At 37.0% G+C, this 25,449-nt stretch overlaps 2 protein-coding genes across 10 annotated transcripts in view; both read left to right on the top strand.

Moving 5' to 3' along the window:
- The window catches only part of PDPK1 (3-phosphoinositide dependent protein kinase 1), a 31,876-nt gene extending 23,727 nt beyond the window's left edge, over positions 1 to 8,149 (top strand). For all 7 annotated transcript variants that reach the window (XM_063171486.1, XM_063171485.1, XM_063171481.1 and 4 more), the window contains 4 exons: positions 116 to 333; positions 1,124 to 1,181; positions 2,096 to 2,248; positions 2,833 to 8,149. In XM_063171486.1, coding sequence (XP_063027556.1) covers positions 116 to 333; positions 1,124 to 1,181; positions 2,096 to 2,248; positions 2,833 to 2,940 — 537 coding nt within the window. In that variant the 3' untranslated portion in view covers positions 2,941 to 8,149. The remainder of the gene's footprint in view (positions 1 to 115; positions 334 to 1,123; positions 1,182 to 2,095; positions 2,249 to 2,832) is intronic.
- A 239-nt stretch (positions 8,150 to 8,388) lies between these two features.
- The window catches only part of KCTD5 (potassium channel tetramerization domain containing 5), a 38,050-nt gene continuing 20,989 nt past the window's right edge, over positions 8,389 to 25,449 (top strand). For 2 of the 3 annotated variants that reach the window (XM_063171477.1, XM_063171478.1), the window contains exons 1-4: positions 8,389 to 8,622; positions 15,897 to 16,005; positions 17,153 to 17,244; positions 18,103 to 18,198. In XM_063171477.1, coding sequence (XP_063027547.1) covers positions 8,389 to 8,622; positions 15,897 to 16,005; positions 17,153 to 17,244; positions 18,103 to 18,198 — 531 coding nt within the window. Of the gene's footprint in view, positions 8,623 to 15,896; positions 16,006 to 17,152; positions 17,245 to 18,102; positions 18,199 to 21,222; positions 21,340 to 25,449 lie in introns of all 3 variants that reach the window. The other variant, XM_063171476.1, reaches the window with a different exon arrangement.

Below are 25,449 nucleotides of genomic sequence, written 5' to 3'. Positions count from 1 at the left end.
TTTGGCCCAAAAGCAAAATAAACTAAAGCATGCTTAAATTAAAAGCCACAGATTAGTGCAAAATAAGCTTTTTAATAAAAGACATTTAATTACTTCATTTTTTTTCCTCCTTTAGTATGACAATCTCCTGAGTCAGTTCGGTTGCATGCAAGTTTCTAGTTCTGCCTCTTCCCATTCACTGTCTGCTGCAGAGACAAGTACACCACAGACATCAGGAGGAAATATTGAACAGTATATTCATGATCTTGACAACAATTCTTTTGAGCTGGATTTACAGTTTTCTGAAGACGAAAAGAGGTTACTTCTGGCAAAACAAGCTGGTGGAAATCCTTGGTAGGATCTTTGGATGTAGCTAAATAACTTGCACAGCAATAAAGAATCCTGGAAAATAAGTGATTTTGATTCAAATTAATATTTGTCAGTCTTAGTATTTTCAAGTAAACAATTAGCAACTAGATTTTTCTTGGCTTCTATTTTTAAAGCAATAGCAGCAAAACCCTAATATTATATTTCTAAAATTTACAAGGTCTAGAAGATGATGTAGAGTGTATTTATAAGATAGGCAGAATGATGCTATCCAGTGCTGCAGAGTCTTCACACTACAGTCCTAAACTAGAAGAGGTTCCTCCATTTTTACAAATGCCATAAATTGTTGGAATTTTTTGCATGATAGTATTCTGTGGATATCTAACCAAAATGCCTCCAGACTATGAACAGCATTTCTTTTCACTCTTTAGAGAAGTCTCTCATGTGTGAATTTTTGTCATTGTTGTTGTTCCTTGGCGGGAACGGGGTAGGGTGGGGTGTGCTAAGGGGTTTTTTTTTTTTTGATTGGTTGGTTTGTTTGGGTTGTTGGTTTTTGTTTGGTTTAGGTTCTTCTGTTTGGTTTTGGTTTTTTGTTTGGTTTTGATTTTGGTTGGTTGGTTTTTTTACCCCCTGTCAAATTTAAAAAAAAACTCACTGGTCTGGGCTAAGGAAGAGTCCAAAACTCACGTACTAAAGTTTTTCAGGACTCTCATGGAAAAAGACATGCTAGGGAGTGACATGAAAAACTACTTGATCATTAGAGCTGTTTCTGTGAAAGAATTACTTCCGGAGTAATAGTTATTTTTCTTTTTCTAAGGCATCAGTTTGTAGAAAATAACTTAATCCTAAAAATGGGTCCAGTGGACAAAAGAAAGGTAAGGGCTTTTCTTAATTTCCTGTAACAAGATTGAGCCATCAAATTTTTGCACAGCTGCAGCACAGATAAGCAGCTTGTTTTTAAGCTTCCTTGTTTAAACAATTTGTCACCTATAAACAAGTTATTTCTAAAAAATCAGTGTTTTCTTGTGAGTAGGTTGATTTTTTTTTTTCTTGATTTAGTAATGTGCTCTTGATTTCTTGGAAAAGCCTAAGTAAATCTGCTATTGTTGCTTTCATTTTGAGATTGCAGCAAATGAGATTTGCTTGTCCTCCTCCTCCCAATCTGATATAATCTAATAAACACTTTCTTGATGCATATCCGAATGTGGTTTGAACCAAAAATACCAAAAAATTATTAGTATTGTTCTCAACTGTGCTTTTTTCCCTGGATCTGACTTTGTGCCTTTATCCTGAAAGAGGCAGAGGTGATGTTAGAACAGCTTTAAGTGTTAATTTCAGCAGCTTACAGAATCAGCTACAGATAGTCTGCATCAGCTTTAGTGGAAAGAAGGTTCTCTTTCATCTAATTTAATACCTGCTTCTTTGTCGTCTTTTCTACAAAATCATGACTATTGATTTCTTTGAGAAATAGATTCTGCTTCACTCTGTGCCACCTGGTGTTTCAGGTTTTGCTAGAACTTGAAGATACTTTCCTAAATTAGTAATTGTGTTTCGCCATGTAGTAGAATAATGCACTGCAACACCCTAAAAAAGGAGTGAGGTGAAATAGCTAAAGTAAAATTAAAGACAGCCCCCGAACCCAAATATACCATCCTAGCACTGAGCTGGTTTTATCCTGCCTCTGTTGTTCAGTTCAGAGATGTGTAAATTTACATTTTTAATTCCCTCATGGATTTTGCTGGGATTTGTTTGTTTGTTTTTGCATTGCTACTTCTACTTTTCTTGTTAGGGATTGTTTGCACGTCGGCGCCAATTGCTGCTTACGGAAGGGCCCCACCTGTATTATGTGGATCCTGTCAACAAAGTTCTAAAAGGAGAAATTCCATGGTCTTTAGAGTTGCGTCCAGAAGCCAAGAATTTTAAGACATTTTTTGTTCACACGGTAAGTTTATTTTTTGAATTTTCTTTGTAAATTGCTCTAAGGTCCTTGGGCAATTTCTGTAAGTTATCAAAAAGACTTTTCTGAAGAAAGTATAGTTTTTCTTTGATACAAAATTTCATAGTCCTAATTTAAAACAAAACTAAACAAAAATCTGAACAAAGTCAACCAACAAAAAAAGCACAAAATCCACACCCCCAAACAAAACTGAATAATAATAAAACAAAAAATCACACAAAATCTCACTCTGACATACATGTTTATCACAAAAAATGCAACTGTATTTTAATTATTAGTGTTTAAATTAGCCATAAGTGGATTTTGGGCTTTGAAGGACATTCTTAATGACTTAACATTTAGCCCTTCTTGTATGTAGTGAATCATGAGAGGTGTATAATATATTGTCAGTTGACTGCTTAAAATGGTTAATCAGTAATGCATAATGTTATATAGCTGTAATTGAATTTAACTTTCAGAAAATTAACGAGCTAATTCTGAGTAATTATTTTATTGATAGGTGCAGAATTACTACTGCTTTTTTGTTAAACTATGTTTGGAGTAATCATTAAAATGTTGTTCACTTATAGCCAAACAGGACATATTACCTGATGGACCCAAGTGGGAATGCTCATAAATGGTGCAAAAAGATACATGAAGTTTGGCGGCACAGATACCACCAGAATGCTGCAAAATAGTAAAGCTCATCCAAAATTTCCCAGTTTCCCTACTTGCTGCTAGAACTCCGTGTGCAGCCGATCAGAGGAATCTTTTCAACCCACCTATTTACCATCTCAAGGGGAAGCATACGTCTGAAATGTTCTCGGTTTTGTTTTTTTGGTTTTTTTTTTTGGTTTTTTTTTTTTTTTTTGCCTTTGCTTTTGGTTTTCTTCTTTTGTTTGGGTTTTTTTTGGGGGGGGTTTGTTATTTTGTTTGTTTGTGTGGTTTTTTTGGGTTTTTGTCTTTTGTTTTTTTGGGGGGGGCAGTGGTTTGGGTTTTTTTTTTTTTAAGAAGAAAAAAAAAGGAAGAAAAGCAAAAACCTAATGGAATTCAGGGTTGCTTTGCTCGCTCTTTGTGCTTCTGTTGAGGCTTCCACTTGCATATCATTGCTGTGAAGATCTTGCTTTTGTGCACGTCAGTTCTGTTTCTGCTGCAGACTAGTGGATAGACCTTGCATTACCAGCTTCACTTAAGATGAGTTAAAACCAATCCACACGCACACATGCCGAATCATGTACCAGCCTTGCATTTTATGGGGCTGGAGTTTTCTGTGATTCTCAGATTATCATTAAACTGTGTTTCATCAGGGAGCTTTTATATGCCTCTTCTAAGTACCACCTCTTTGTTTTCTCTTCCTTTCCTCACAGTCCCCCAGCTTATTGGTATATGGCATTTATAGCCAGGTTGGTTGCACCCTTGTGTAATTCCTAACATAGTTCTGATTGCAGGATTTGTGTGGTACTATAGTAATTATGGGAATGAATCAGATGTGTTTGTCTGGCAGACCGGCTCCAATGATAAAGCTTTTGAGAGAGAAAATGCTGAACATAGCACTGAAATTTCTAAAATTGAAATGTTGGCTTCTGAAGCCTTTTAAACATTAAGTTTAAATTTTAATATAAGTCATATGTGTGATTAATCAAGGGACAATAAACTTACCAGCATGCTTTTAACTAATGCTAACTAAAAGAGAAACTAGTTAGTATGGGGGGAAAAAAGGCTACTATTGTTATAGTAGATAGTTTTTCACCTTTTCAGCAGATGAGGGCTGGAAGCTTTCTTTCCAGCGTATGCATGTGTTGTGCATTTTAGTGGGGCCAACCTGTTTTCTTGGGTAGAGAAGGAAATGTGAAAACTTTGTACAATTGATTACTTGACTTTTTTTTGGTCTCATTGTGTAATGAGATGTCAATTCTGTTTTTGGTCCTTGGCCAAACATTCAGGAACTCTGGAAAAATGTAAGGAATTGAAATACAGATAATAAAGTAATTTGGTGAGAAAATCAAAGGCAAATACTGATACAAAGGAGAAAATATATGGTACTTAAAGCATATCTATAAAATGAAAATATCGATCTCCTTTATCCTCTTCAAATTATGGCTGTTTTTTGTGGTCAAACATTTCTTGTCATGTTACAATGACACGACTTCCTGTGTGCTAAAAAAAAAAACTTCCCCAGTGGTATTTTCTACATGCTTGTGTTCCTAAACCTTGCAGAAGAGAATGACCTAGGTCTGGACAAAGGCATTCCTTCTTTTTTTTTAAAAGCAGTATAAACATCACACCTATTTATTCACTCATTACATATACCATTACGTTGCATTTTGAGTTGTCATACAATGATGTGATTTTCCTTCCACCAAAGAAAGGTTTCTCTACAATGTTGAAAAAACTCATAGGCTACTATTCTCTAGAAGCAGTATTTTAAGGACAATGGCTTATAAGATTTCTTATAAGACACATGAATGTTGAATATTTTCTTGTAGAGGGTGAAGGAGATTTATTATTGATCTCTTAAAAACTGTGTTATGTGGTTGAACTTGATGGCAGTTCAGCTTTTCCAGTCTTTAAAAGAGACAGTGCAGTGCAGTTGCCTTTTCTTTTGGAGCAACTGCATTCCTGTAGTCATCCGTATCCCATCACATACGGAAACCTGAAGCAAATCCCTGGCTTACTGTGTCTGGTATTAAGGGGGAGAAGGGGTCCTGTAAATGGCTTAGGAAGACATAAGAGTGTTCCCTTTTCATCATGAGAAATTCCATCACGTACAAAATATAGTCCTTGTCACTCAAATTTGAATAGCACACTGTACCTTTGATCTGTGTCTGTAGTAAGCTATATGTGCTGTTCTATCCAAGATGACATGTATTTTAAGTCTGTTGCAGTGCTATCCATTTGTTCTCCAGCTGCCAAATTTTGGCCATGTATTGTGTCCACTGGAGACAACCCTACCACTTTTGGATTTAGTCTCTGCTATTGAGATCTAGACAGGTGTATTCCCAACTTCGTACAGGAGAGTTTGGCAGTGATGGGGATTCACAGTGCCACTACTGTTCAGTGTGACAAAACTTGGCCTCACATAAAAAGTCTGGCAAAATGACCTTCATTGGCCTGTTAACTAGGTGGAGATCTAGATGTGCTTAAACATGTTTTCTGTAATATTTAGATTTTTAGTCATTTTACCATAGCAAATTAATTGTGTTTTTTCATACCTTGAAAATCTTCTCTCAGTAGGCTTTCATCCTGCCCACCAAAAGCTTTCAGCCAGCCTTGTAGATCTTGGTAGCAGTAAGCTGTCAAGAAGGTATCTGGAAGGCTGATGTCTGCATTCTATAAATCCTTTTTTTTTTTTTTTTTTTTTTTAATTTACAATGCTGTTATTGGAAAACTGTAAGCATCTCGCATCTCTTACAGGCATCACTCCACTTAGAGCTTCAGTATTCCTAATCCAGTCTTAGCTACTGCTTTTTTGGGAAGGAACTAGAGCTTTCCTGGGAGAGGTATTTCTATTTCTTGGACTATGTGTAGAATCTGTGGGTTTGAAAGGTGACAAGAGTATAGAGTAAGGCATCACAAAGTAATTGTGGATTCAAGTATGTTTTACCAGTTTGTCCACTTAAATGTGTGTTGAAAGGTGCTGCATACATACTATGAAGGGCTGGTACCCATTTAAAATGCTTATACCTGATGTGGGGTAGAATCAGGTCTTTGTCCTGAAGATCACTCCTGTGGTTCATGGGAGTTCATGGAATGAAATGTGCAAAGGAGGTGCTTCAGAGCTGCACATAGGCCAGGTGATTTTTCTGCTTTTAATCCAAGGGGTTCAAAGGAGAAAAAAAAAATTAGGTACTTGAAGACTCTTCTTCTTACTGCAGACCTACTGAAAACCAAATCTGTTGATTCATTCCATCTCTTGAAATTTCAACAGTTGTTGATCATTTATGAAGAATCTGGTCAATAATGTTGTAATTTTGCTTTGCTTGGTATTTGAACTTCAGAAAGGTATTTATTCCATCTTTTTCTGTGGTGTGGAGCTTAAAAAAGGATGAAGTACTACTGCCCAGTCACAAGAAGTTTAGAACTACTTTAATAAACAGAGAAATTAGTTTGTTGCCATTTGCCTTTAAGTCCAGTTTTTTATTAAGGAAGAGTTACTTCAGATATGATGTTGAGGCATTGCTAGCAGACTAATATTGCCTATTAGGATTCCATTAGCTAGGTACTTAAGTACTGAAAAGATCAAATTATCAGTACTGTGCTCTACTTTTCTCCTTCTGATGTGATTTAATTGTGAAGTATCTGCTATATATGTCTGAAAAGAATTGTGGATTGAAACAAAGATGTGATTATTCTAATCAGCTTTCATAGTTCAAGATGCTTAATTTAATGTGCTTGATACAATTATTTTTTGTGCCGGGAACTTTGAAGAATTATGGGAATTGTCCACATGTACATTTTCTTCTGAACGATTTAGTAAAGTCAAGACAATTACTTCATTTGGCCTGTGGACAAAGCATTTGATTTCAACACCTTGCTGAGGAGAGAACTTGTGTATTAATAGTTGCCTAAAGATGTGGCCTCTGGATGGATTCTGATCATTCTTTCTACTAGTAAATGGCACAAATAGGTGCAGTATTTATATCTGAAATTTTGCTGAATGTCTGTAATGCTTCATGGAAATGTTTTGTGAATCAAATGGAAGTGCTCCTGCAAAGCCTCATGATGCAGATTGTCTATCAGTTGATCAGTTGATCAACTACTACAGACAAGTAGTTCTGTAATCCAAAATGGCATGTTTTCATTTATGACTGATAATTTCAGAATGTTTCCTCTTTCATAGAAGAAATTACTGTTATGCAGCAAACAGTTGGAGAGGTTCTTAAGCACGCAATAGCCTGGTTTTAGAGTAAAGAGAATATACTGAGTTGGAAAGGACCCATCAAGGTCATCAAGTCCAATTCTTGGCACTGCACAGGACTCCCCAGCAATCCCACCATGTGCCAGACACCTTGAACTCAGGCAGGCTTGATAGTGTGACCGCTTCCTGGGGAGCCTGTTCCAGTGTTTGGCCACCTGGCCACCCTCTGCGTGAAAAACCTTTTACTGACACCTAACCTAAAGCTCCTGTGACTCAGCTTCATACAGTTTCCTCAAGTCCTGTCCCTGGTCAATAGAGAAATCTGTCATATCAGCTGGGCCATGAATGTAGATGATTGCCATTTGACAAAGCTTCCTATGGCCATGTACTAACAGACTTGATATGGTGAATGTTCGCAATGGTAGCAGAACTGAAAACTGTATCTGACAAAAGAGAAAAATTAGGAACCAGATTTGGTAGTTGTATGCTGTTTTCAGGTTGCTGGCAGTCAGTTACATGTGTAATATGTTCTACCTAGTTTGTAGCTGTAACTGTGATGTACAGGAAAAAAGAAAAAACCCACCCCAAAGAAATAAAACCCCTGACCCTCCGTCAACAAACCACAAAACAATCTCCCCTCCTCCAAGAACTCGTGAAAACAGAAGCAAATAATGCAATGATATGATATACACTTTTGTATTTTTATTCTTCTAAGGTTATTTGCTGGCTCTTGTTGGCCTCTAGTTCAGTATGTGTTATTTAAATTCTAATATATGAATTATTTGGATTGAATTCATGTTCGGGGCCATGCTGTTGTATGTATTGATGTACAGCCTTGAATGTGAATAATTATTGTAAACTATATTTTACACCTTTTTTCTGGCTTTATTATATAAATTTTCTATTGGTCGATGATTTAATCATATCTCATAATTTAATGACGGTTTATTCTCCTCTCGACAGATCTCTGTGCTATAGATGTGTAGTTAGTGACTGGATGACGGATTTCACTTATGCTTGGTAGTCTGTAATAAAGGCATGTAGGGTTCTGCGCGGCCTCCGCCTCTTCCTTCCGCCGTGGGGCGAGGGGCATGGGACAGAGACGGGCCCGCGGCCTCTGGCCCGGCGGCCGCCCTGTCGCAGACGTGAGGCCTGCTCCCGGGGCCCCAAGCCGGAGCCGCTCGGGCGGCGGGCGAGAAGGGGCAGGGCGCCGTTCCAGCCGACGCTTCCGGTGGGCGGTGCGCCGAGGGCCAGGCAGCCGGGGCGGCCCCTTCCGGCGGTGGTGAGGATGGCGGCGGAGAACCACTGTGAGTTCCCGGTGCCCCCGGCTGGCGGCCTCGGCGCGGGCGGGCCCTGCCGTCGGTGTAGCTCGGCGCCGCTGCCCGGCGCGGGGCCCGGCAAGTGGGTCAGGCTGAACGTTGGGGGCACCTGCTTCCTGACCACTCGACAGACGCTCTGCAGGGACCCTAAGTCCTTCCTCTTCCGCCTCTGCCAGGCCGACCCCGACCTGGACTCTGACAAGGTGAGCGCCGGCCCCGCCGCGCCCGCTCCCCGCTTCGGGCCCGCTCCCCCCGCCGCCGGGCCCGCTCCCCGCCTGCCGCGCTGAGGGTGCGCTGCGGATGGTGCCCGGTCCCGCTGTGACGCCTGCCTAGGCGGCCGCCGGCGTGAAGGGAACGCGGGGCCCGGCGCCGCGGTGAGGGCTGGCAGGAACGACTCTGCTGCCGTGGAGGGAGTCTTCCTGAAGAGTGTTGCTTAATGAGTGCTGTCGTGAGAAGCAGTTGGGTTCGTGAATACAAAACTGCTCATAAGTACAGCAGACAGCACAGTATCGTTTGTACGTTTGTGTAATATTTTTACGTTGTTTGACGGAGTTTAGTTTTAGCGGTTTAATGAAATATCTACATGCACTGACGTTTTGTTATTTCTGCACTGTCATTATTCTCTTGTTCAATTACAAGAAGTAGAGCAAAGTACTTTTGATAATAATTCTCACTTAGACGTAGCATTCTGTCTTTTCAGCAATTCTTAGAGAAAAATGCATATTCTGCATAGATTGCAAGCAGTGAGTGAATATTTTGGTATTCACTCTGACTCATTTTTAGTAGGGGAAGAAAGTTATTAAGACTTTATTTGTGGTGTGGTATGTAATAACGGGTATAAAGTATATAGTGCTGGCTCTGAAAGAAATTTTGGAGCATCATGGACAAAAAAGTTGGGGAAAAGAAAGGAACAGCTTACAACCCTATAACCAACAGGTTGAAAATAAGGAGTTGCTTATTATATATAAATTTTGAAGTTTTTTTTTTTTTTAGTGAGGTTAGTAAATTTCATCATTTTTTCAGGCATAACTTCCAGAAAGATATTTGAACACTTAGGGAACAGAATGTAATATTCCTGAGCTAGAAGGAAAAAAAGTTGAAGTGTGGTGGTGTGGGAGTTGTTTTGTAGTTGTCTTTGGTTTTGGTTGAGGTTTTTATGGAGAGCTTAAATTTACTTATAAAACTAAATTTAAATATGTAGGCGACTTGCTGATAAGTAAACTGTCTCCTTGGGAGAGAGTAGGAAAGCATTTCTCTAATGCTTCCTAAGTAAAAGATAAAGCACTGCCATATGCTCTGGCAAATGGAATGGCCAGCTGTGTCCTACTCTGTTGTCCAGCATTGTCCCATTCTGCTCTTTTTTGGGATGTGGCCTCACTTTGAGTCCTGTAGCCAGTTTTGGGCACCACGATTTTAGAAGGATATAAGGCTCTTAGAGAGCATCTGAAGGAGGAACACAAAGTTTCTGAAGGGGAAGCCATATGAGAAATGGCTGAAGTCACTTGGCTTCTTCAGCTGGAGAAGAGGAGGCCAAGGGAAGGCTCATCACTGTCTGCGTGTTCCTCTAGAGGGGCAGTATCAATCTCTGTTCTGTGTGACCACTGACAGGATCGAAGGGAACGGCTTGGAGCTGTGTCAGGGAGGTTTATGTTGGATATCAGGAAAAAGTTCTTTCCAAAGAGATCGAACACTGGAACAGGCTTCCCAGGGAATGGTCATGACCCTAAGCCATGAGCTTGACAAAGCTCAAGCACATGGTAGGCGTGTTGGGACTGTGCTGTGCAGGGCCAGGAGTTAGACTTCATCCTTGTGGGTCCCTTCCTACTCAGGATAGTCTGTGATTTTAAGAGTTCCTTAATGCTTCCTACTGTACAGAACTGCGAGGCTTCAAGAAAGGTAGCACGTTGGCCTTTAAACTGCCTTCAGGTACTAATGTTGAGTAGGGCAGGGCAGCCTGTCTCTTGCTGTCAGGTATGTTTCCACTTGTAATGGGAGAAAGATTAATCTTTGGCACACCCTGTGGCCAAACTAGTGTTGAATGGATTAGGATAGTGACATTGACTCTCTGAATTTAGTATGTTTAAGAGTGTCACTTTCAGCTTTAAAACTGTTTGAGAATCATTTCAGATTTCAGCAAATAAATAAGCTGTAGTGGTATATTTACTGTTCAGAATAAGAATTGTTTTCCATGGTACTTAAATCTTGGTTTAGAGATGAATACATAAAAATAGACAGGCAGAGCCTTGCTCACCTTGTCATCATTGTTTAATTTAATGCTTTTACTGCATTACTGGTAATAATTTACATATATTCCTTGTTTCAGCATCTTCCTATTTTAGCTATATACAGTTTTTTGTTTGCAAACTGTTCTAACATTCTTTTAACTTTCCCCTAAGAAGGAGATTGTCAAACTTTTGTAATAAGGTTTTGGCAGTAGTATTCATGCTTGATTTTTAATGCCTTTCTAAAGTTGGCATCAAATCTGTCAAAGAAGGAAGCATGCAAGCACTGAGTGTTTCAGAAAAGTCAGTCTTCCTGGTAGTGCAACCTTGACTGTCAGCATTAAGAAATATCTAAATTGTATTAATTTTTCTAAGAAGTAACAGATACATTTCATTTGTCTATGAGATTTCTGACTTGTCAGGTGGGTTGTATTACTGATTTAGTTTTGATAAGTGCCACTAGTCTGCAGACACTCAAAGTTTTTAGGCAACACAGTTTGTGAAAAATTCACTAGTTCAATATTTAAAAAGCACAGATGATAGGGATGGCAATTATATATAAATCCAAATTTAGTACCAAATACTACTGTGTTTCTCTGCATATTGCTGCTTTTATAAGAACTCAGAATATGTAAATGATGTGAAATCTAAAAATTATGTAAAATTAAAATATTCCTGTTCAAGCATACAACCTTGAGCCAAGAGCTTGATGGTATGACTTTAATGTATCCAGATCCAGTATTGATCCCAATGAAGATAATTAATTGGAAATAAATTTATGATATTTCAGCTAGTGTTTTAATGCAGTTCCTGGGGAGATTGTTAAATCTCCCCAAGAATTGCATTAGGACTGGGGAGGCACATGTATTTGGTGCACCTGCTGGAATCCTGTACTGGATTCTAGCATCCACAATTCAAGGTCACAGCAGAGCAGTGACTAATCACAAGGAGAAATATGATTTGGTGAAAAGTTTTAAAGAACAAAACTTTTTAATGGCAAGGAGTTTAAGGAGTGACTTCTCAGTCCAGAGGGTATATACATGTAGACAAGAAATCTAATAGAGAAGCCTGTTTGGTGTTGCAAAGGTATTGTGAAATACAGCTAGCAAAGTGTCAAACTATAGATGTCCTTGTTAGAAAGGACATAATATTAACACTGACAGTAATTATTTATTGGAATGATTAGGTTTCACTGCTACTTTCTAAAAGTTATAAATAAATTGAGTTCTTTGTGTGTTTTAAACTAAGATCAGGGTAAGTGTTCATTATGATTCCTTTGAGCTTCAGTCTCTATAAAGATGGAAGTGAAAACATTTGCAACTGGAATACATGATCATTTAGTTGCTTTGGTCAGTATTTTTCAAAGGAATGTAATTGTGAGCTACACTAGCTTTTCATTGGTATGCTGAACCAGGTGATTGAAAATTTAAGATTTCCTCTTAAAATTCCATGGTGTTTGTAACTTGAACTAAACATTAGTGTGGGAGAGTGGTAATAAACAAATGCAGTCTTCACTGTACGTAGGCAATGCTGTCTTCTAAATGGTGGTCCTTGTAAATATGCATGAAAACGGCCTAGAACTTGCAGACAATGAAGAAAAAAGCTCTTCAGAGAAGAATGTAATGCAAAAGTAGAACTGGGTAAAGATAGAAACAATCCTGTGATTAGCTAGCAGTTTAGGGTTGGATGCACAAAGACAACAAGCATTTGTTTTGAATTTTCTTATGAAGAATGTCAGCATTTGCAGGAAACACCTCTAAGTGTGGGGTGATATGACTATACTGAATACAGAGGAAAGTTGAATTTCTGTTTTCTTTCTAATTTTACCTGCTGTTCTGGTATACAGTAACACCTGTTTCTATAAAATACGTCTGAAAGAGAGAGAACTTTGAAACCTTATTAGAATATAGATTTATCTGACATTTGTGGTATTCACCCAAAGTTTAGGAAATGGATTCAGAATACCTACACTAGTTGTGTCAGTGAAGATGCAAACTTTCTCAAAGCTTGTAGAAAAAACAATTTACTGGTTAGCAGAGGAAATTGCGTACTGGGACATCAAAGTCCATAATAATTAAGCTAGCAAGACTAAAGCTAGTTATGTACATGCAAACTAGTGACCTCTTTTAATTTTCCAGTTCACATTGGATCACATTTGCAATTTATTATTTTATCTTACAATAAAACAGTTTTTATTAAAAAGTGTCAAAAAGCTAATTGCATGTGATTATACAGTGTGTTTTCATGTACATGTGGATGAAAACAGTCCTGATAATATTCTGAAAGACTTATGGCCTGTATTTTTAGAGTTCTGAGTAGAGCAGATGACTACGCTTCAGTGTCAGCTTGTATTGCATTTATGTTTATGTAAATATCCTTAAAGATCTATGTAATCGGCCTTTCTTAGTGATTTCAACATGAAGTGCTTAGCAGACACTGAAGGATATTCAGGCAGCTCACTCAAAAGGAGGAGTGATAAGTCATTTTCTATAGGAAGATGCTGAGGAGGTTAATTTTTTTGTGCCACTCACCTGTGCCTTATTTGCATATGGTTACAATATTCTTTACTGATCGGTTCATCTCTTGATTCTTGGCTCCCTGGTGCTAGTGTGTAGCATATCTGAGCTGTCAGGTCAATGTTCAAGACACACATCCTCTTAATTAATGCATATTTTCTGAGTCTGTAATCTGGGTAAGCAACTTTTGCATGAATTTAGATGCTTAAGTGAATCCTGTTGACAGAATTTGGTTTGCACACTGTTAGAATTTAGCCAGAGTTCTTTAACTGTTGATATTTTCTAATGTTTTAAAAAAAATCTATTACAGCAAAAATTATAGGGCTTTTGTGTGCCTTATTTTTTTATTATTTTTCAAGCCACCTTGTCTGAAAGGCTTCCACAGTAAAGTATGACACTACTGAGATGTTTTTTTTTTTGTGTATGACCTCTCATAACGTGAAATTTGAAAGAGAAGAGCTGACATAGCTTCTTCCCTTTGTGGTTTTGTTGGAAGTTTGTTTCATATATAGAAATCAACTCAGAAAAATACAATGTCAGATAATGTAGGCCTTTAAATAAAAAAGTTCAGACCTTTTGTGAAAGGAGTGAAGTAGCCATTGTTACTTAAATTTCGTTTAGAGCTTTTAATGACTTTGCTTCTGTGACCCACCTCTCTGTCTCTGAAGTGGTGTAAAGCTGACAACCAGTATTGCTTCAGAAGGTGATGTGAAAAGACACTGCAGTGTGAAAAATGACAATCATCTTAATGAAGAAGATTATTTCTAGAGATTGGTTTTTCCTAACTCTGAAGACTTCCAGTTTTGTAAGCCCTGTGCTTCTTAATGCAGTTCAGATGATGACTAAGTTCGGGGTTTTTTTCTTGAAAACAGCTTTTTTTTTAAATCTGGTTTGGATTTTCCTTTCCAACCTCACTGGTTTCTTTTCCTTTACTGAATAATACTTTTCAGCCTATAATTCATACAGTTGTCAGCTATTCTAATTTCTTTGGGTTGTATCTGTAGATTGCACATTCTTGAAGTGTTTTGGTTATGTAAATATATTTATAGATTAAATATTAAAATTAGTCTACTTCATCTATCTACTGGTTTTGATGCATAGTCTTGCTTTTGTGAGACAATGAGCTTAGATCAGAAGAAATTGTGATTAGACTTCATCAAGCATTGTCTAGTCTGAGTGTAGGTTAACTGACAGCACATTTTAATATGTTAGCATTTTCTTGAACAGCTAATATTATACAAAATTATACACTCCTTCACTTCTTCTGAAATGACACCGTGTCTACATGTGTAAAGCATTTAATTGTAATTATAGAAAGGGTTTTGGCTTTTGTAGTTGAGGTCGTGGTCTTTCTACATTCTACCAATCCTGGTTGGACAAGTGCAGTTATTCAGAAACTAAATCTATGTACCTGAAAATACATCCTCCATGTTTTTTTCCAGGAAAACATTTCAGGAACTCTACATACTGTTAAGTAGGGAGAGCTTTCAGATATCACAGTTCAGTAATCAGATTTTTCCATATAGGCATTAGTCTTCAAATGCAGATGATTGAGTCAGTAGAGTTTCTTTCTTTCACTAGCAATTATTGCTAGTACCTATGGTTTTGAGGGAGTATGATCCACAGTATTGGTAATGATATTTTTTTTAGTATCTCTTGTAAACTACTAGAATATTAAAAATAAGAATAAGTAAAAAAGTGTTTGGGGTGCTGCCACATCTCTCTAGAATATATCTGTAGGATATCCATTGCACCAAACCTTATGTACTAATAGATTAATACAGTCAGTAACCCACTTGATAGTAGAAAGGAGCAGTAGATCAGTTAGAAATCTTTCTATGAATCTTCCTTAGATCTCCAGCCAGCACAGGTATGTCAGTACTATCTTGATTGCAGAGGTTCACACATAGATTCTAAATAACATAGGAATTACCAATTTTGCTTCTTTATCTCTTGGTCAAGAATATCAGCTCTGCAGGTGAGTCTCCTGAACTGTTTCACAATTCACAAAACGCTGTAGTCTGTTTGGTAAATTGAGCATTAGTTTTCATCTATTCATCTATTACTTCGCTTGTCTGCATGAGATAGGTAGGAATTGCATCTTCTGCTTTTTTTTTTAGAAGATGCATGTACAGCCCTTGCTTGCTATACAGCAAATCTTAGTACCCTGTGAGTATTTGTACATTTGAGCAAAGACAAAAGCAAATGTTTTTAGAGCAAAGTGTTGAAGTTAAAAAAAGTTAAGTTTGTTCGCCTTTAATTAAAAAAAAAAAAAAAGGAAAAAACTGGTATGTGAAGCTCGCTAGAATGTAGCCATTGTTCTGACTTCAGGCTCCCAAACAAGATTTCCTGGTTTTAAGTGCTATTTTTAACCTTAACTTTTAGTGTTCTCACTTACTGCTTAGATCTTTCATGCTAACAATGTTGTTAATCATTGATAAGGGTTAGGGGGATTGATCAAATAAGAGAAGTTGTGTATTAGATGATTTGATTGATCAGTCTGATACCATGATAGTTGTATTGTTTAATTCCTTTTATTGTCTTTAATAAATCCAGTTTTCAGGGGATGTGACTATATCTGCATACCTGCTTGCTGCAAGATGAATATTAGCTTGCAGTTCCCACTTGGATGTTCAAATCATTGTGAGGTTTTTGGTTTGTTTGGTTTGGGCTTTGGTGTTCCCTTCCTTTGTTTTGGGTTGTTTGTTTGGTTTGTGTTTGTTTGTTTTTCTAATCTAGGATGAAACAGGTGCCTATTTAATAGACAGAGACCCAACCTACTTTGGGCCAGTGCTGAACTATCTCAGACACGGAAAACTGGTTATTAACAAGGACCTAGCTGAGGAAGGTAAGGCATCTCTGAATATCTCATTTGCTTGCTACTTGCTTATTATTTTCACTTCTTTTGAATCACCAGAATTAACTTAGAACAAGATGGCAAACTTTAACCAGTGTAGCATTTCTATCTGTTTCAAGCAAAACTGATAGGTATCATGCAGTTATAGTTTATGGGGTTATTTGAGCATTTTCAGTACAATTCTTGATTTCACAACCCCCCTTCTCAGTTGGAACATATGTATTCAGACAAGGGGAGATGCCTTTTATTGTGTGATCTTGTATCTTTCCTATGTAACTGTGAAATATTTGGGTTTAGTTCTCTTTAAGCAAAAGAATGCTGCCTAGGAAGCAAGCTTTAGATGTAAAGCAAACTAAAAGTGAAGTTCTGGCATGTTCAGATGTGTGGAATATGCTTTTAAAGACTGAATTCTGTCCCCAGCTTCTCCCTCCTTGTTCCCAGTTTGTATCAATTTTACCCTAATGGAGGATGAGTGTTTTAGAACATACAACTGTATGATATCAATACATAAAACTGTATTGATAGCATATTGAAGAAATTTATCAGAGTAATACAATTTATCAATACTAGGGGGAAATAGTGTGAAATATAATTTCCATGTGAATTAGTTGTGCATTAGTTAAGCACAGTTAAGCATACTGCGTGTGGAGAACAGGTAGGCCTTGAACATGTGAGTAGAAGCAGTATATATCTTCAAGCTTTTGTTTCAGACTCTTAAGATCTCAAATGACAGGAAGAAAAATTTTATGCTTGCTAGCAGCTGCAGAGATTTTTCAGTAGGATTATTTAAATTTCTCTTTTGCATTCCAGCCTGAGACAGGGCCTGAGGTATGGTAGTCTTAGCAGTCTGCTATGGAACGGTATCTGTGCACATTTTTTTATTTTTTGTCTTGTTTTGTATGTGAAATGGCATCAGTTTTCTTTGGGACATTTTTAGGGCAATTTTTTAGAATGAGACAAACATTGAATTACATGTACCTGAAAGAAGCCAGAATTGTTAGGTTGGTGAACTGCCTTGTCATAGAGAAAAGTAAATAATTTTCTGTAGCTGTTGAGAAGATAATCTTATGAACTGGTTGGTGATTTTGGCCTGTAGTCTTTAGTTATACTGTCTTCCCAAAAACTGTTTTCATTCTAGGTGTACTGGAAGAGGCTGAATTCTACAATATCACATCTCTAATAAAACTGGTAAAGGACAAAATTAGAGAAAGAGACAGCAGAATCTCTCAGGTGAGGCTGTTTTCTTGTGTTCTTTTGATTATTTGTTCTATGACAAGTAGTGAGTGGGTTCCATCTGGTTTTTTATGTATTTCCTGATTTCACCAGTAAGATGCTGAATGGCTGCCTCCATCACTGGATGATCTGGAACCACTAGTATACAAAGATTAATATTCTTAATTGCTGGCTTCTGCCAGTCTGCTTACAAGCTTCACAGATCTCTTTCAAAAACTGAACACATTCTAAGTAATTGTTCCAAAATCTTTGGTAATAGTAGAATTTGTCATGATACCATTTCTGGAAATAGTTATGTTAGAGAACAACTTTTGTAGAGCATAGCTTTCTCATTGACTTTTAAATGTTCTGAATATCATGAGGTTGCCTAACTATGGTATAACTGCTGTTTATACAGTACGTTTATGCAGCATACGTACAGATGCTGTTTGGTTCCTGTCGTATGTTTTTGTAGCAAAGTTGCTTTCTTTATTTGTAATGCTCTGTGATTGAGAAGGTTGCCTCTTCTCATAGCAGCTCATATTCTCCATGAAAGTGAATATGATGAAGTTTGTTCATTAACTGTGCTACTCAGGTAACTGGTAACTTCCCTGGTAGCTGAGTCTTCATGGAGATACTACAAACTTACATTGTTATTGACAAATTTCTCTTTAAGCTAGGTTGTTGGATCGCAGGGGTGCTCTGATAGCATTCACTATAGGTCTCAGCTAAAATGGCCCTAGTTATTCATTGCTCTGGATGGGTTCAAAGTGGTGTTGCTTACTTAGCATTTCGAGAGAGTAAGGGCAACTTCAGACAAGTCACAAACATAGTGAATTCCATGCCCTATTGAGCATCTTATATTTCTTCTTGAAGGTGCCAGTCAAACATGTATACAGAGTGCTGCAGTGTCAGGAAGAGGAACTCACTCAAATGGTTTCCACAATGTCCGATGGCTGGAAATTTGAACAGGTAAAAAATCCCAATGGGATGTAGTTAATACAGTCTTCTAAGAAATGAGTGTGAAGTACCTTTTGTGAAAGCGGACTATAAATTAAATTCCATGCATCTTTTTTTATTCAGTCATTTTCAGAATTTGGATAAACATACACAGTGAAGTTAAAATGTGATACTTGTGTTTTCATTTATCATAAAACAAAAGAAAAATTCAGCTTTCCAGGAGGTAAATTTTGCTGACATTCTATAATAACATCTGCAATGTCTGAAATGTAATTCCTCAGTGTCAACACATGAGCAGTTGAAGGGAGAATCAACCAGAATTAACTAATAACTTCAAGTTTATGTGAATGATAGGTTAGATATGAAGAGCTCTTGGTAAAAGAGATGAGCTTGGAAGATAAATGTTTGCCAGGCCCAAAGAGTGGTTCTTCAGATAAAAAAGCCTGATACACAAAGGATGGTGGATTTTACCTGTGTAGATATGAAGCTTGATAGCTGTGAGCTACGTAAATGTTCTTGTTCTTTGCAGTGCATAAAAATAGCTTTGTGTGTACATTCAAGAACACACTGTAAAATTGCAAGATCTATCTGTTATCTTTGATAATTTCTGTAAGTAAGAAATGAACTGTGCAGCTGCTTTATCCTTCACATTCCTAATCCAGCAGAGTATTTAAACTGCATTGGAGCAATGAATCTGTTAACTCTGAAACACAAGGGTTCATCTGCTAGCACCTTTTTCAGTGTCTGATGCTTACAATAGGAGAAATTGAAGTAAGCACAAGCCCATTATCCTGTGTAGTCTCACTGTAATAACACAACAAAGCAACATTTAAGAAATATTTGTGACACAAAGGTGAAAGAGAACATGTTGTTAAATTTGACAAAATATGTAAGGCGCTGGTAACGTGGCAACAGTCATGAGCAAATAGAATAAACAGGCACAGAGCAAGCTTTTTATGCTTCAGTACTCCAAGTATGACCAGGTCTGTTTGCCATGCCACAAGCTAAGTGTTGTTTAAGTCCCTGAAAAAAACCTCACTTAATACACTACTGTTTTTTGGCTAGTGCATGGAAAAGGGTTTTCCAAGATTCTTCTTTGTCAGGAGAAACTAGGTTTCATTACAAATAGAGCTCCTTTACTTCTTAGCAGCTTAAATGACACCATCTTTTACCTATCCTTAACCCTTCGAGGATATTTTATTTGGGAGTAATACTGCTTTGACAGTGCAACTGCTGAAAGACCTATTATAATGTCTTTTATAGCTGGAATCATCCAGTGGTTCTCTTGGACATTACATCCTTGTTTCATCCAGCTGTCTCCCTACTTCCTCCCTCTCCCATGTTGAATATTTTTAGACACATAGTTTGAAGTAGATAAACAGAACAGCTGTATGATCTCATAATACTTAGCGTCTCATTACCTCACACTAGCCCATTCCCTCCTTTGTACTCACTTGAAACAGGATTAGAATATTGTGCATAAACAGTTTTATTGTTAATACCTCAAACATGGTAGCATTTCTGTAATTTTTTCTAAGCCCCTGCTGCTCAGCAGCATGCTTTCCTTCAGAAGCAGTCTTTGGGCTGGTACCCACCATGCTCTGTATGTGAAAAAAGATGGACTCATCAGCTTTTTCAGAGGAGTGATATTTTTACAGATTAAGAGTCCTTGTGCTCTGAGCCACATATAACATGCTCAAGTGGTTGGTTTTGAAAAAAATGTTTTTTTACGCTTAGCATTTCAAAATTTTATAGTTAAATGTGATTGTATGTGGTTATTAAATAGGAGTGGAAGGTGCTGACCTGTTGGTGCACTAATGCAGATAGTTTTCCAAAGAACACATTTGAAAGCTCTGCTAGAATAGTACAATTATGTATTAGTCCCAGTCCAAAATCTATTACCAAAATTATGCTGCCCCACTTTGCCGAATTATTTTGTAGAGGATTTTTAGCTTCAATTGTTGCCTCTTCAGGCAATCAGAAAAAAAAATAGTATTTTGGCAGTACAACAGAATAAAAAACTGTGGGCTATACAAAGTGGCTAAATAGAAATGCTTTAGACAGCAGCAGCATTGATCATGTAAGTTTTAATGATTAAAGTAACCTGAGTCTGGCACCACAATGCAGTCATAAGTTCACTGTATGAAGAGGATGGTGTTTAACTGCTGTCTTCAAAATTATTCACACACAATAGCAGGATATAGATGAAGTTACTATTCGTGGGCCTTCTCATCTGTCGTAATCTCCAGTTTACTCAGAATAGGCAATTGTTGTCTAACTCTTCACATATAAATTAAGTTCTAATCTCTCTAAAGTGCACTGAAAAGCTATGCTTCAATTAAAATAGGCTAGGAATTGCCCTGTGTTATTAAGGCAAAATATGTTTTGTAATAAGAGGTTGAGACATTTAGCTGAGGTTGAATTTTAAATTATTAGATGTTTGGCAAGTGTTCTTGGTAGTGATTTTTGTGGGAACAAGACAATTTTTTACATTCCAGTTATTTTCTTGGATCTTCTGTAAATTACTCTTTCTAAAACTAATCTAGACCACTCAGTGTTTTTTCCTCTCATTGACTTCTTATGTTTCCTTAGCTGTATTTTACCAGTAGTTGCAACAAGATGAAGCTCTTTAATACCTAGGCTTTATATATTGCTTTACATAACACCCACTAGTCTTATATCCATGCTGCCTTCTCCACTTGTCAATGTATGACAGGAAAATAATGGTTACTTTTATAACGCACCAAACTTTGTTTGTTTTTCAGAGTAGTTGGCTACAACACAGTTATATGGGGAGTTTTCTGTCTTCTTATCAGTAATTCTTAACTTCCATTTAAATTGAAAAGGGCTTTGCAACTGCCTCAGTAAATTTTAAGTTGATATGAAAGTTGTAGCTTGATAGCAACCTGTTCTAGTGGCGAGTAAGTGTTACGTGAACGTTTGAGCTCATGTGCTACTTGTACAATTTGGATAACGGTATGTACTTCAGCTTTACAAAGGTTTCTTTTTGTGTTTTGCTTTGATTGGTTATTTCAGCTTATCAGTATAGGTTCCCAGTACAGCTGTGGCCGGACTCAGCAGTCAGAGTTTCTGCTGATAGTGTCACGGGAAATGAAAGGGGAAGAGAGATGCTTCCAGAAATGCTGCAGTGAGGTGTGTCACACCATTCTTTTTGCCCTCACAGTGATATGCTTGGCCTCCTTGCATTTCTGCTGCTTTCAGATCATTCCACTTTTTTTCTGGATGTACAGCGCATAGTAGTTTGTGTGTATTTGTGACTGGCTTTTATTTATATTCACAATATTTCATTACACATTATGAATGTCCACATTGTAAAAATAAGAGAAAAACAACTGAACAAAAATCCCTCGGTTATTTAGTTCAAAGTTTTTCTTAGGGAGAGTTCTTACTTCCACCATAACTTCTTTTCCTTAAATTTTCTTCCAAAATTAACAGCCTTTGATCCATACATGTTAAGTAAGAGGTACAATTCAAACGTAAGGAGCCCTAAAAATACACCTTTGAGTTCAGTGGATCCAGAAGGGGATTGTTCTGGTAAACTAGGAAAATGATTATTTCATCCACCAAAGTTAAGTTCTGAGTTTGAACCCTTTATTTCTGATAACTCAGAACTTAACTCTTTTTTTAGGTGGATGAAAGATGTTAAAATTTGAATAACGAGTAACGGGAGTTTTTATAACTAAAATATGGAGGAATGAGGGGAGAACAAAATAGACAGTTTTAAATCTTGTGCCAAGTTGAAAAAACATGCTGGATGTTACTTTGGCTTTACTGTTTTGTTGTTTTGGGGTTTTTCTATCTTGGGAAATTTTCTTGAAATCCAAATGGAGAATCGTAGCTTCATTCATTCTCTATTTTTTTCATCCTTCCTTTTCCCCTTGTTCTGCTTTTTTGATTGCTGTGTCAGTTCCAAGTATTTGTGAGGTTGGGAAGGATTTTTTGCTCTCACTAACATTAGAGGCAGTTTCTGTTTCTTTAAATGTCTGTGCTACATTTTGAAGTGTTGTATGTGAATTTATTTGGGAACCTGGTGCTCTGTAATTTTTTTCATCAACAAAATGCCTGGAGTACTTGTTCTTTTTCTTGCAACATAGATGGTTATTAAGTCTGAAAGATGAGTATAACATTATGAAGATAACATGATAGTGAAATGGCTTAATAAAAACAAACCTTTGCTTGTGACTTTATATGGACACATAATTATGCAATACTAGATTTGAAACCTGGACTGTTACCCAGCCTTATAGCAGAATCTGCTTTCAATGTACCAAGCACTCTCTGTGTCTTGCAGTTGTATAGGTAACATTTGGAATGTGAAATGTGGGTGTTTCATACTTCTGGCAACAGAGAAAGACTTGTGGCTTGTAAGCGATGTATAGGGTATAGGCAGAATGATGTTACTCATGCATTCATGTCCTGGATAGCTCAAAGTAAAAGACAGCATTATAAAATGGAAGGTGGGGAGGACAGTGAAGAAATTAATGCAGGTATAAAATAAAATAAAAATTATAATAAAAAAAATAATCTTTGAAGTCTGACTATTGCATTAAGAGACCTAAAATAAATATTCTTTCAGGCCTGGTGTCAGTCATCAATGCTGAGTTTTAAGAGCTGATATGTATGTATCTTCATAACCTTTTGCAAATCCTTTGGGAAGGCAGAACGAACGCATTATATGTTTAAAAGGCATAGAGTCATTTCTTAGATTCATACAACTTGATTCTGTAAAAAAAAAAAAATTGAGTGGAGGATTTTCTTTGATTTTATTAGCTGGTAGTATAATTAAAAATTTTGAAAGGACCGTTTTTTCAAGCTTTCTAGTGTACAAGGGGTTCACCACATCTGAAATAGAAGCAGAAATATTCAAAGTACAAGAATATTTAAAATAGGATTTGAGAATAATTGTTACAGAATTTACTTCGTTTTGAGAATTAGAGCATCACAAAATAGAGAAGGAAATTACTAGTGGAATAAAAGTTAGTTAATAGGAAAGTTAGTTAAAATGAGTAACTCCAGTGGTAAGCAGAGGAAGAAGGAAGATGAAGAAGATTGGGCTGCTGTTTGTGCAGGCTGGAGTGGTTATCCAAGATAGCAATACTGTTGCTGATTTGTCTGGTAAATATATGATATAGATTTTGAATCAATATTATTAAAACAATGCAACAAATCTGTATAGGCATGTTACTGAAATGTGTCTAGTTTAGAGAGCTGTTTCAGTTCAGTTAGGCATGAGATTAGTTCACTTCAAAAATAAGATTCCTTATTATGAGACAGGAGGTTCCTTCTTGTGATTTCTTTTCAGGAAAATTGTGATCTCTATTAGCACATCAAGCAATACCTCTATTTCTTTTGATTTAATAAAAATAAAAGTAATGTTGCTTTCCCATTCTTTTTTTTTTACCTGTAGCTGACAGCCTACTAGTACAATCAACCCTTATGTCATGCAAGCAGTAATGGATCCGTATGTAATGAATTTTCTGTGATAAGTCACATTGGCATTTTCCTGTGCTCAGTTCTGGTGCTGTTGGGGCTCACAGGGATGCTTAAATAGGATCACACTGCTTTAGTAATGAGTGTAATGAAACAAGCCACGGAAGGAATAAACCAATGCAGAAAAACAGGTATATGTATGTATATATACATATGTGTATATATATAAAAGCGTATGAATCTATGGAATTTACCATTTCGCCATGTTATTTTATCCTTCCTTAAGTTCTTGGTAATTTAAGCTACATGAAGTAAATGTGGCTTCAAAACAAAAACAGTTTGTCCTTTCAGAAAGTCTGAGAAACAGTAGGCTGGATAATCTGAAATCCTTTGACCTGTTTCTCATACCTCAGATTACTCTGATGTGTTGTGGCTTCTTTTGGGGTGTGAGATGGGGGTGTTAGTGTGGGGGCAGATGGACATGACAGGGATAGTCTTCCAGTTCATTAGCATCCTTCTTAAAGTGTTGTCACCAATACTGGGAACAGTGAAGTGACTTTTGGAATAGGAGTGCTAAAACATATTTCTAATCTCAGTTCCTGACAGAACAGTTCAGTTCTAATCTGCAATCATTTTCTGTTGTTTCTTTTTCTGCCATCAGCCTTATTGTTGATCATTTCAGAAAGCTACAATGACATTTCTAGCATACAGTTGCTACTATGCAAATGCTACATTTTTGACTGCACACATATCAAACTGCTTATGAGAGTATTGTGAGTTGGAATTTTTAGGACCTTGGGTCTCATTCTGCAAAAGTGACTTTATCAACTGTTCAGTAGTGGCAAAACATAATTAGATGTTTTGCAGTCAGCTAAATTAATAGTCCTATCCAACTGGCTAAAAATATTCAATCTGCCACGTCTCCTAAAAGAAGACTTACGTACAATACGTTGATTTACATGATTGGATTATGAAGAATTTGTTAGTAGCTATCCACTGAAGACCTGTCAACCTGGTTGAAACAGGATTGATGATTTGGCTGATGTTTGGGTCTTGTATGGTATCTACTTTCAGAGAGGTCATTTGTTTCTTTAGAGTGTCAATAAGTATAGAAGTATTTTTCCTTCTGGTAGTTAACATAGCTTACCTGATAACTAATCCTTGCCTTTTTCCAAGAAGAAGAGTCAACTGTACATTAATCAAATTGTATGCTTGAATTCTTCCAACTTCAGAGAAGGTGAATTTTGAGTGGCTTTATTTAAATATGTATGCAAATTTTTTTTATGTTTTCTAGCCTTTAAGTGGGTTAAAAATGTTGTTTAATGTCCTACCTTTTACCTTAATAATTGGCGCAGTTACTGTATTTGTACGAAATGTTTTATAATTGCTGTGTAATGTATAGTATAAACTTTGTACCACTTTGTTGGGTTTAAAGCAACTTAATTGCTATTATTTTCTGAAAATCTGTGCATATTTTTTGTTGATAGGAAAGACAATCAACAAATCATCTTAATATACAAAGTAAATTTGAGTTGATTCTGCAGCTTTTCAGTAGACTTTCTTAGTCCATCTTGTGCAACTAGTTACTCTGTGGGTTTCATGATTCTATGGGGCACAAATACCTTATGGTGCAGACTGCAGAGTATTCATTGTGAAAGATTAGCTGATTTAACATCTCAGGGTAAATAATGTCTTTATATCCATCGGTGCTTCTAGAAAACCTGGGTGTTTGTAACTTCATTACACAGTTTTGGTTGAAAAAATGTCTTTGACGATAATTTTTGCCTGTGTTCATTGCTCTTTATATATATA

This window comes from Melospiza melodia, chromosome 18 (assembly GCF_035770615.1).
Source record: "Melospiza melodia melodia isolate bMelMel2 chromosome 18, bMelMel2.pri, whole genome shotgun sequence".
Taxonomy (NCBI): Eukaryota; Metazoa; Chordata; class Aves; order Passeriformes; family Passerellidae; genus Melospiza; species Melospiza melodia.
The sequence above is the reverse complement of the archived record's forward strand: the minus strand, read 5'-3'. Positions and strand labels throughout refer to the sequence as shown.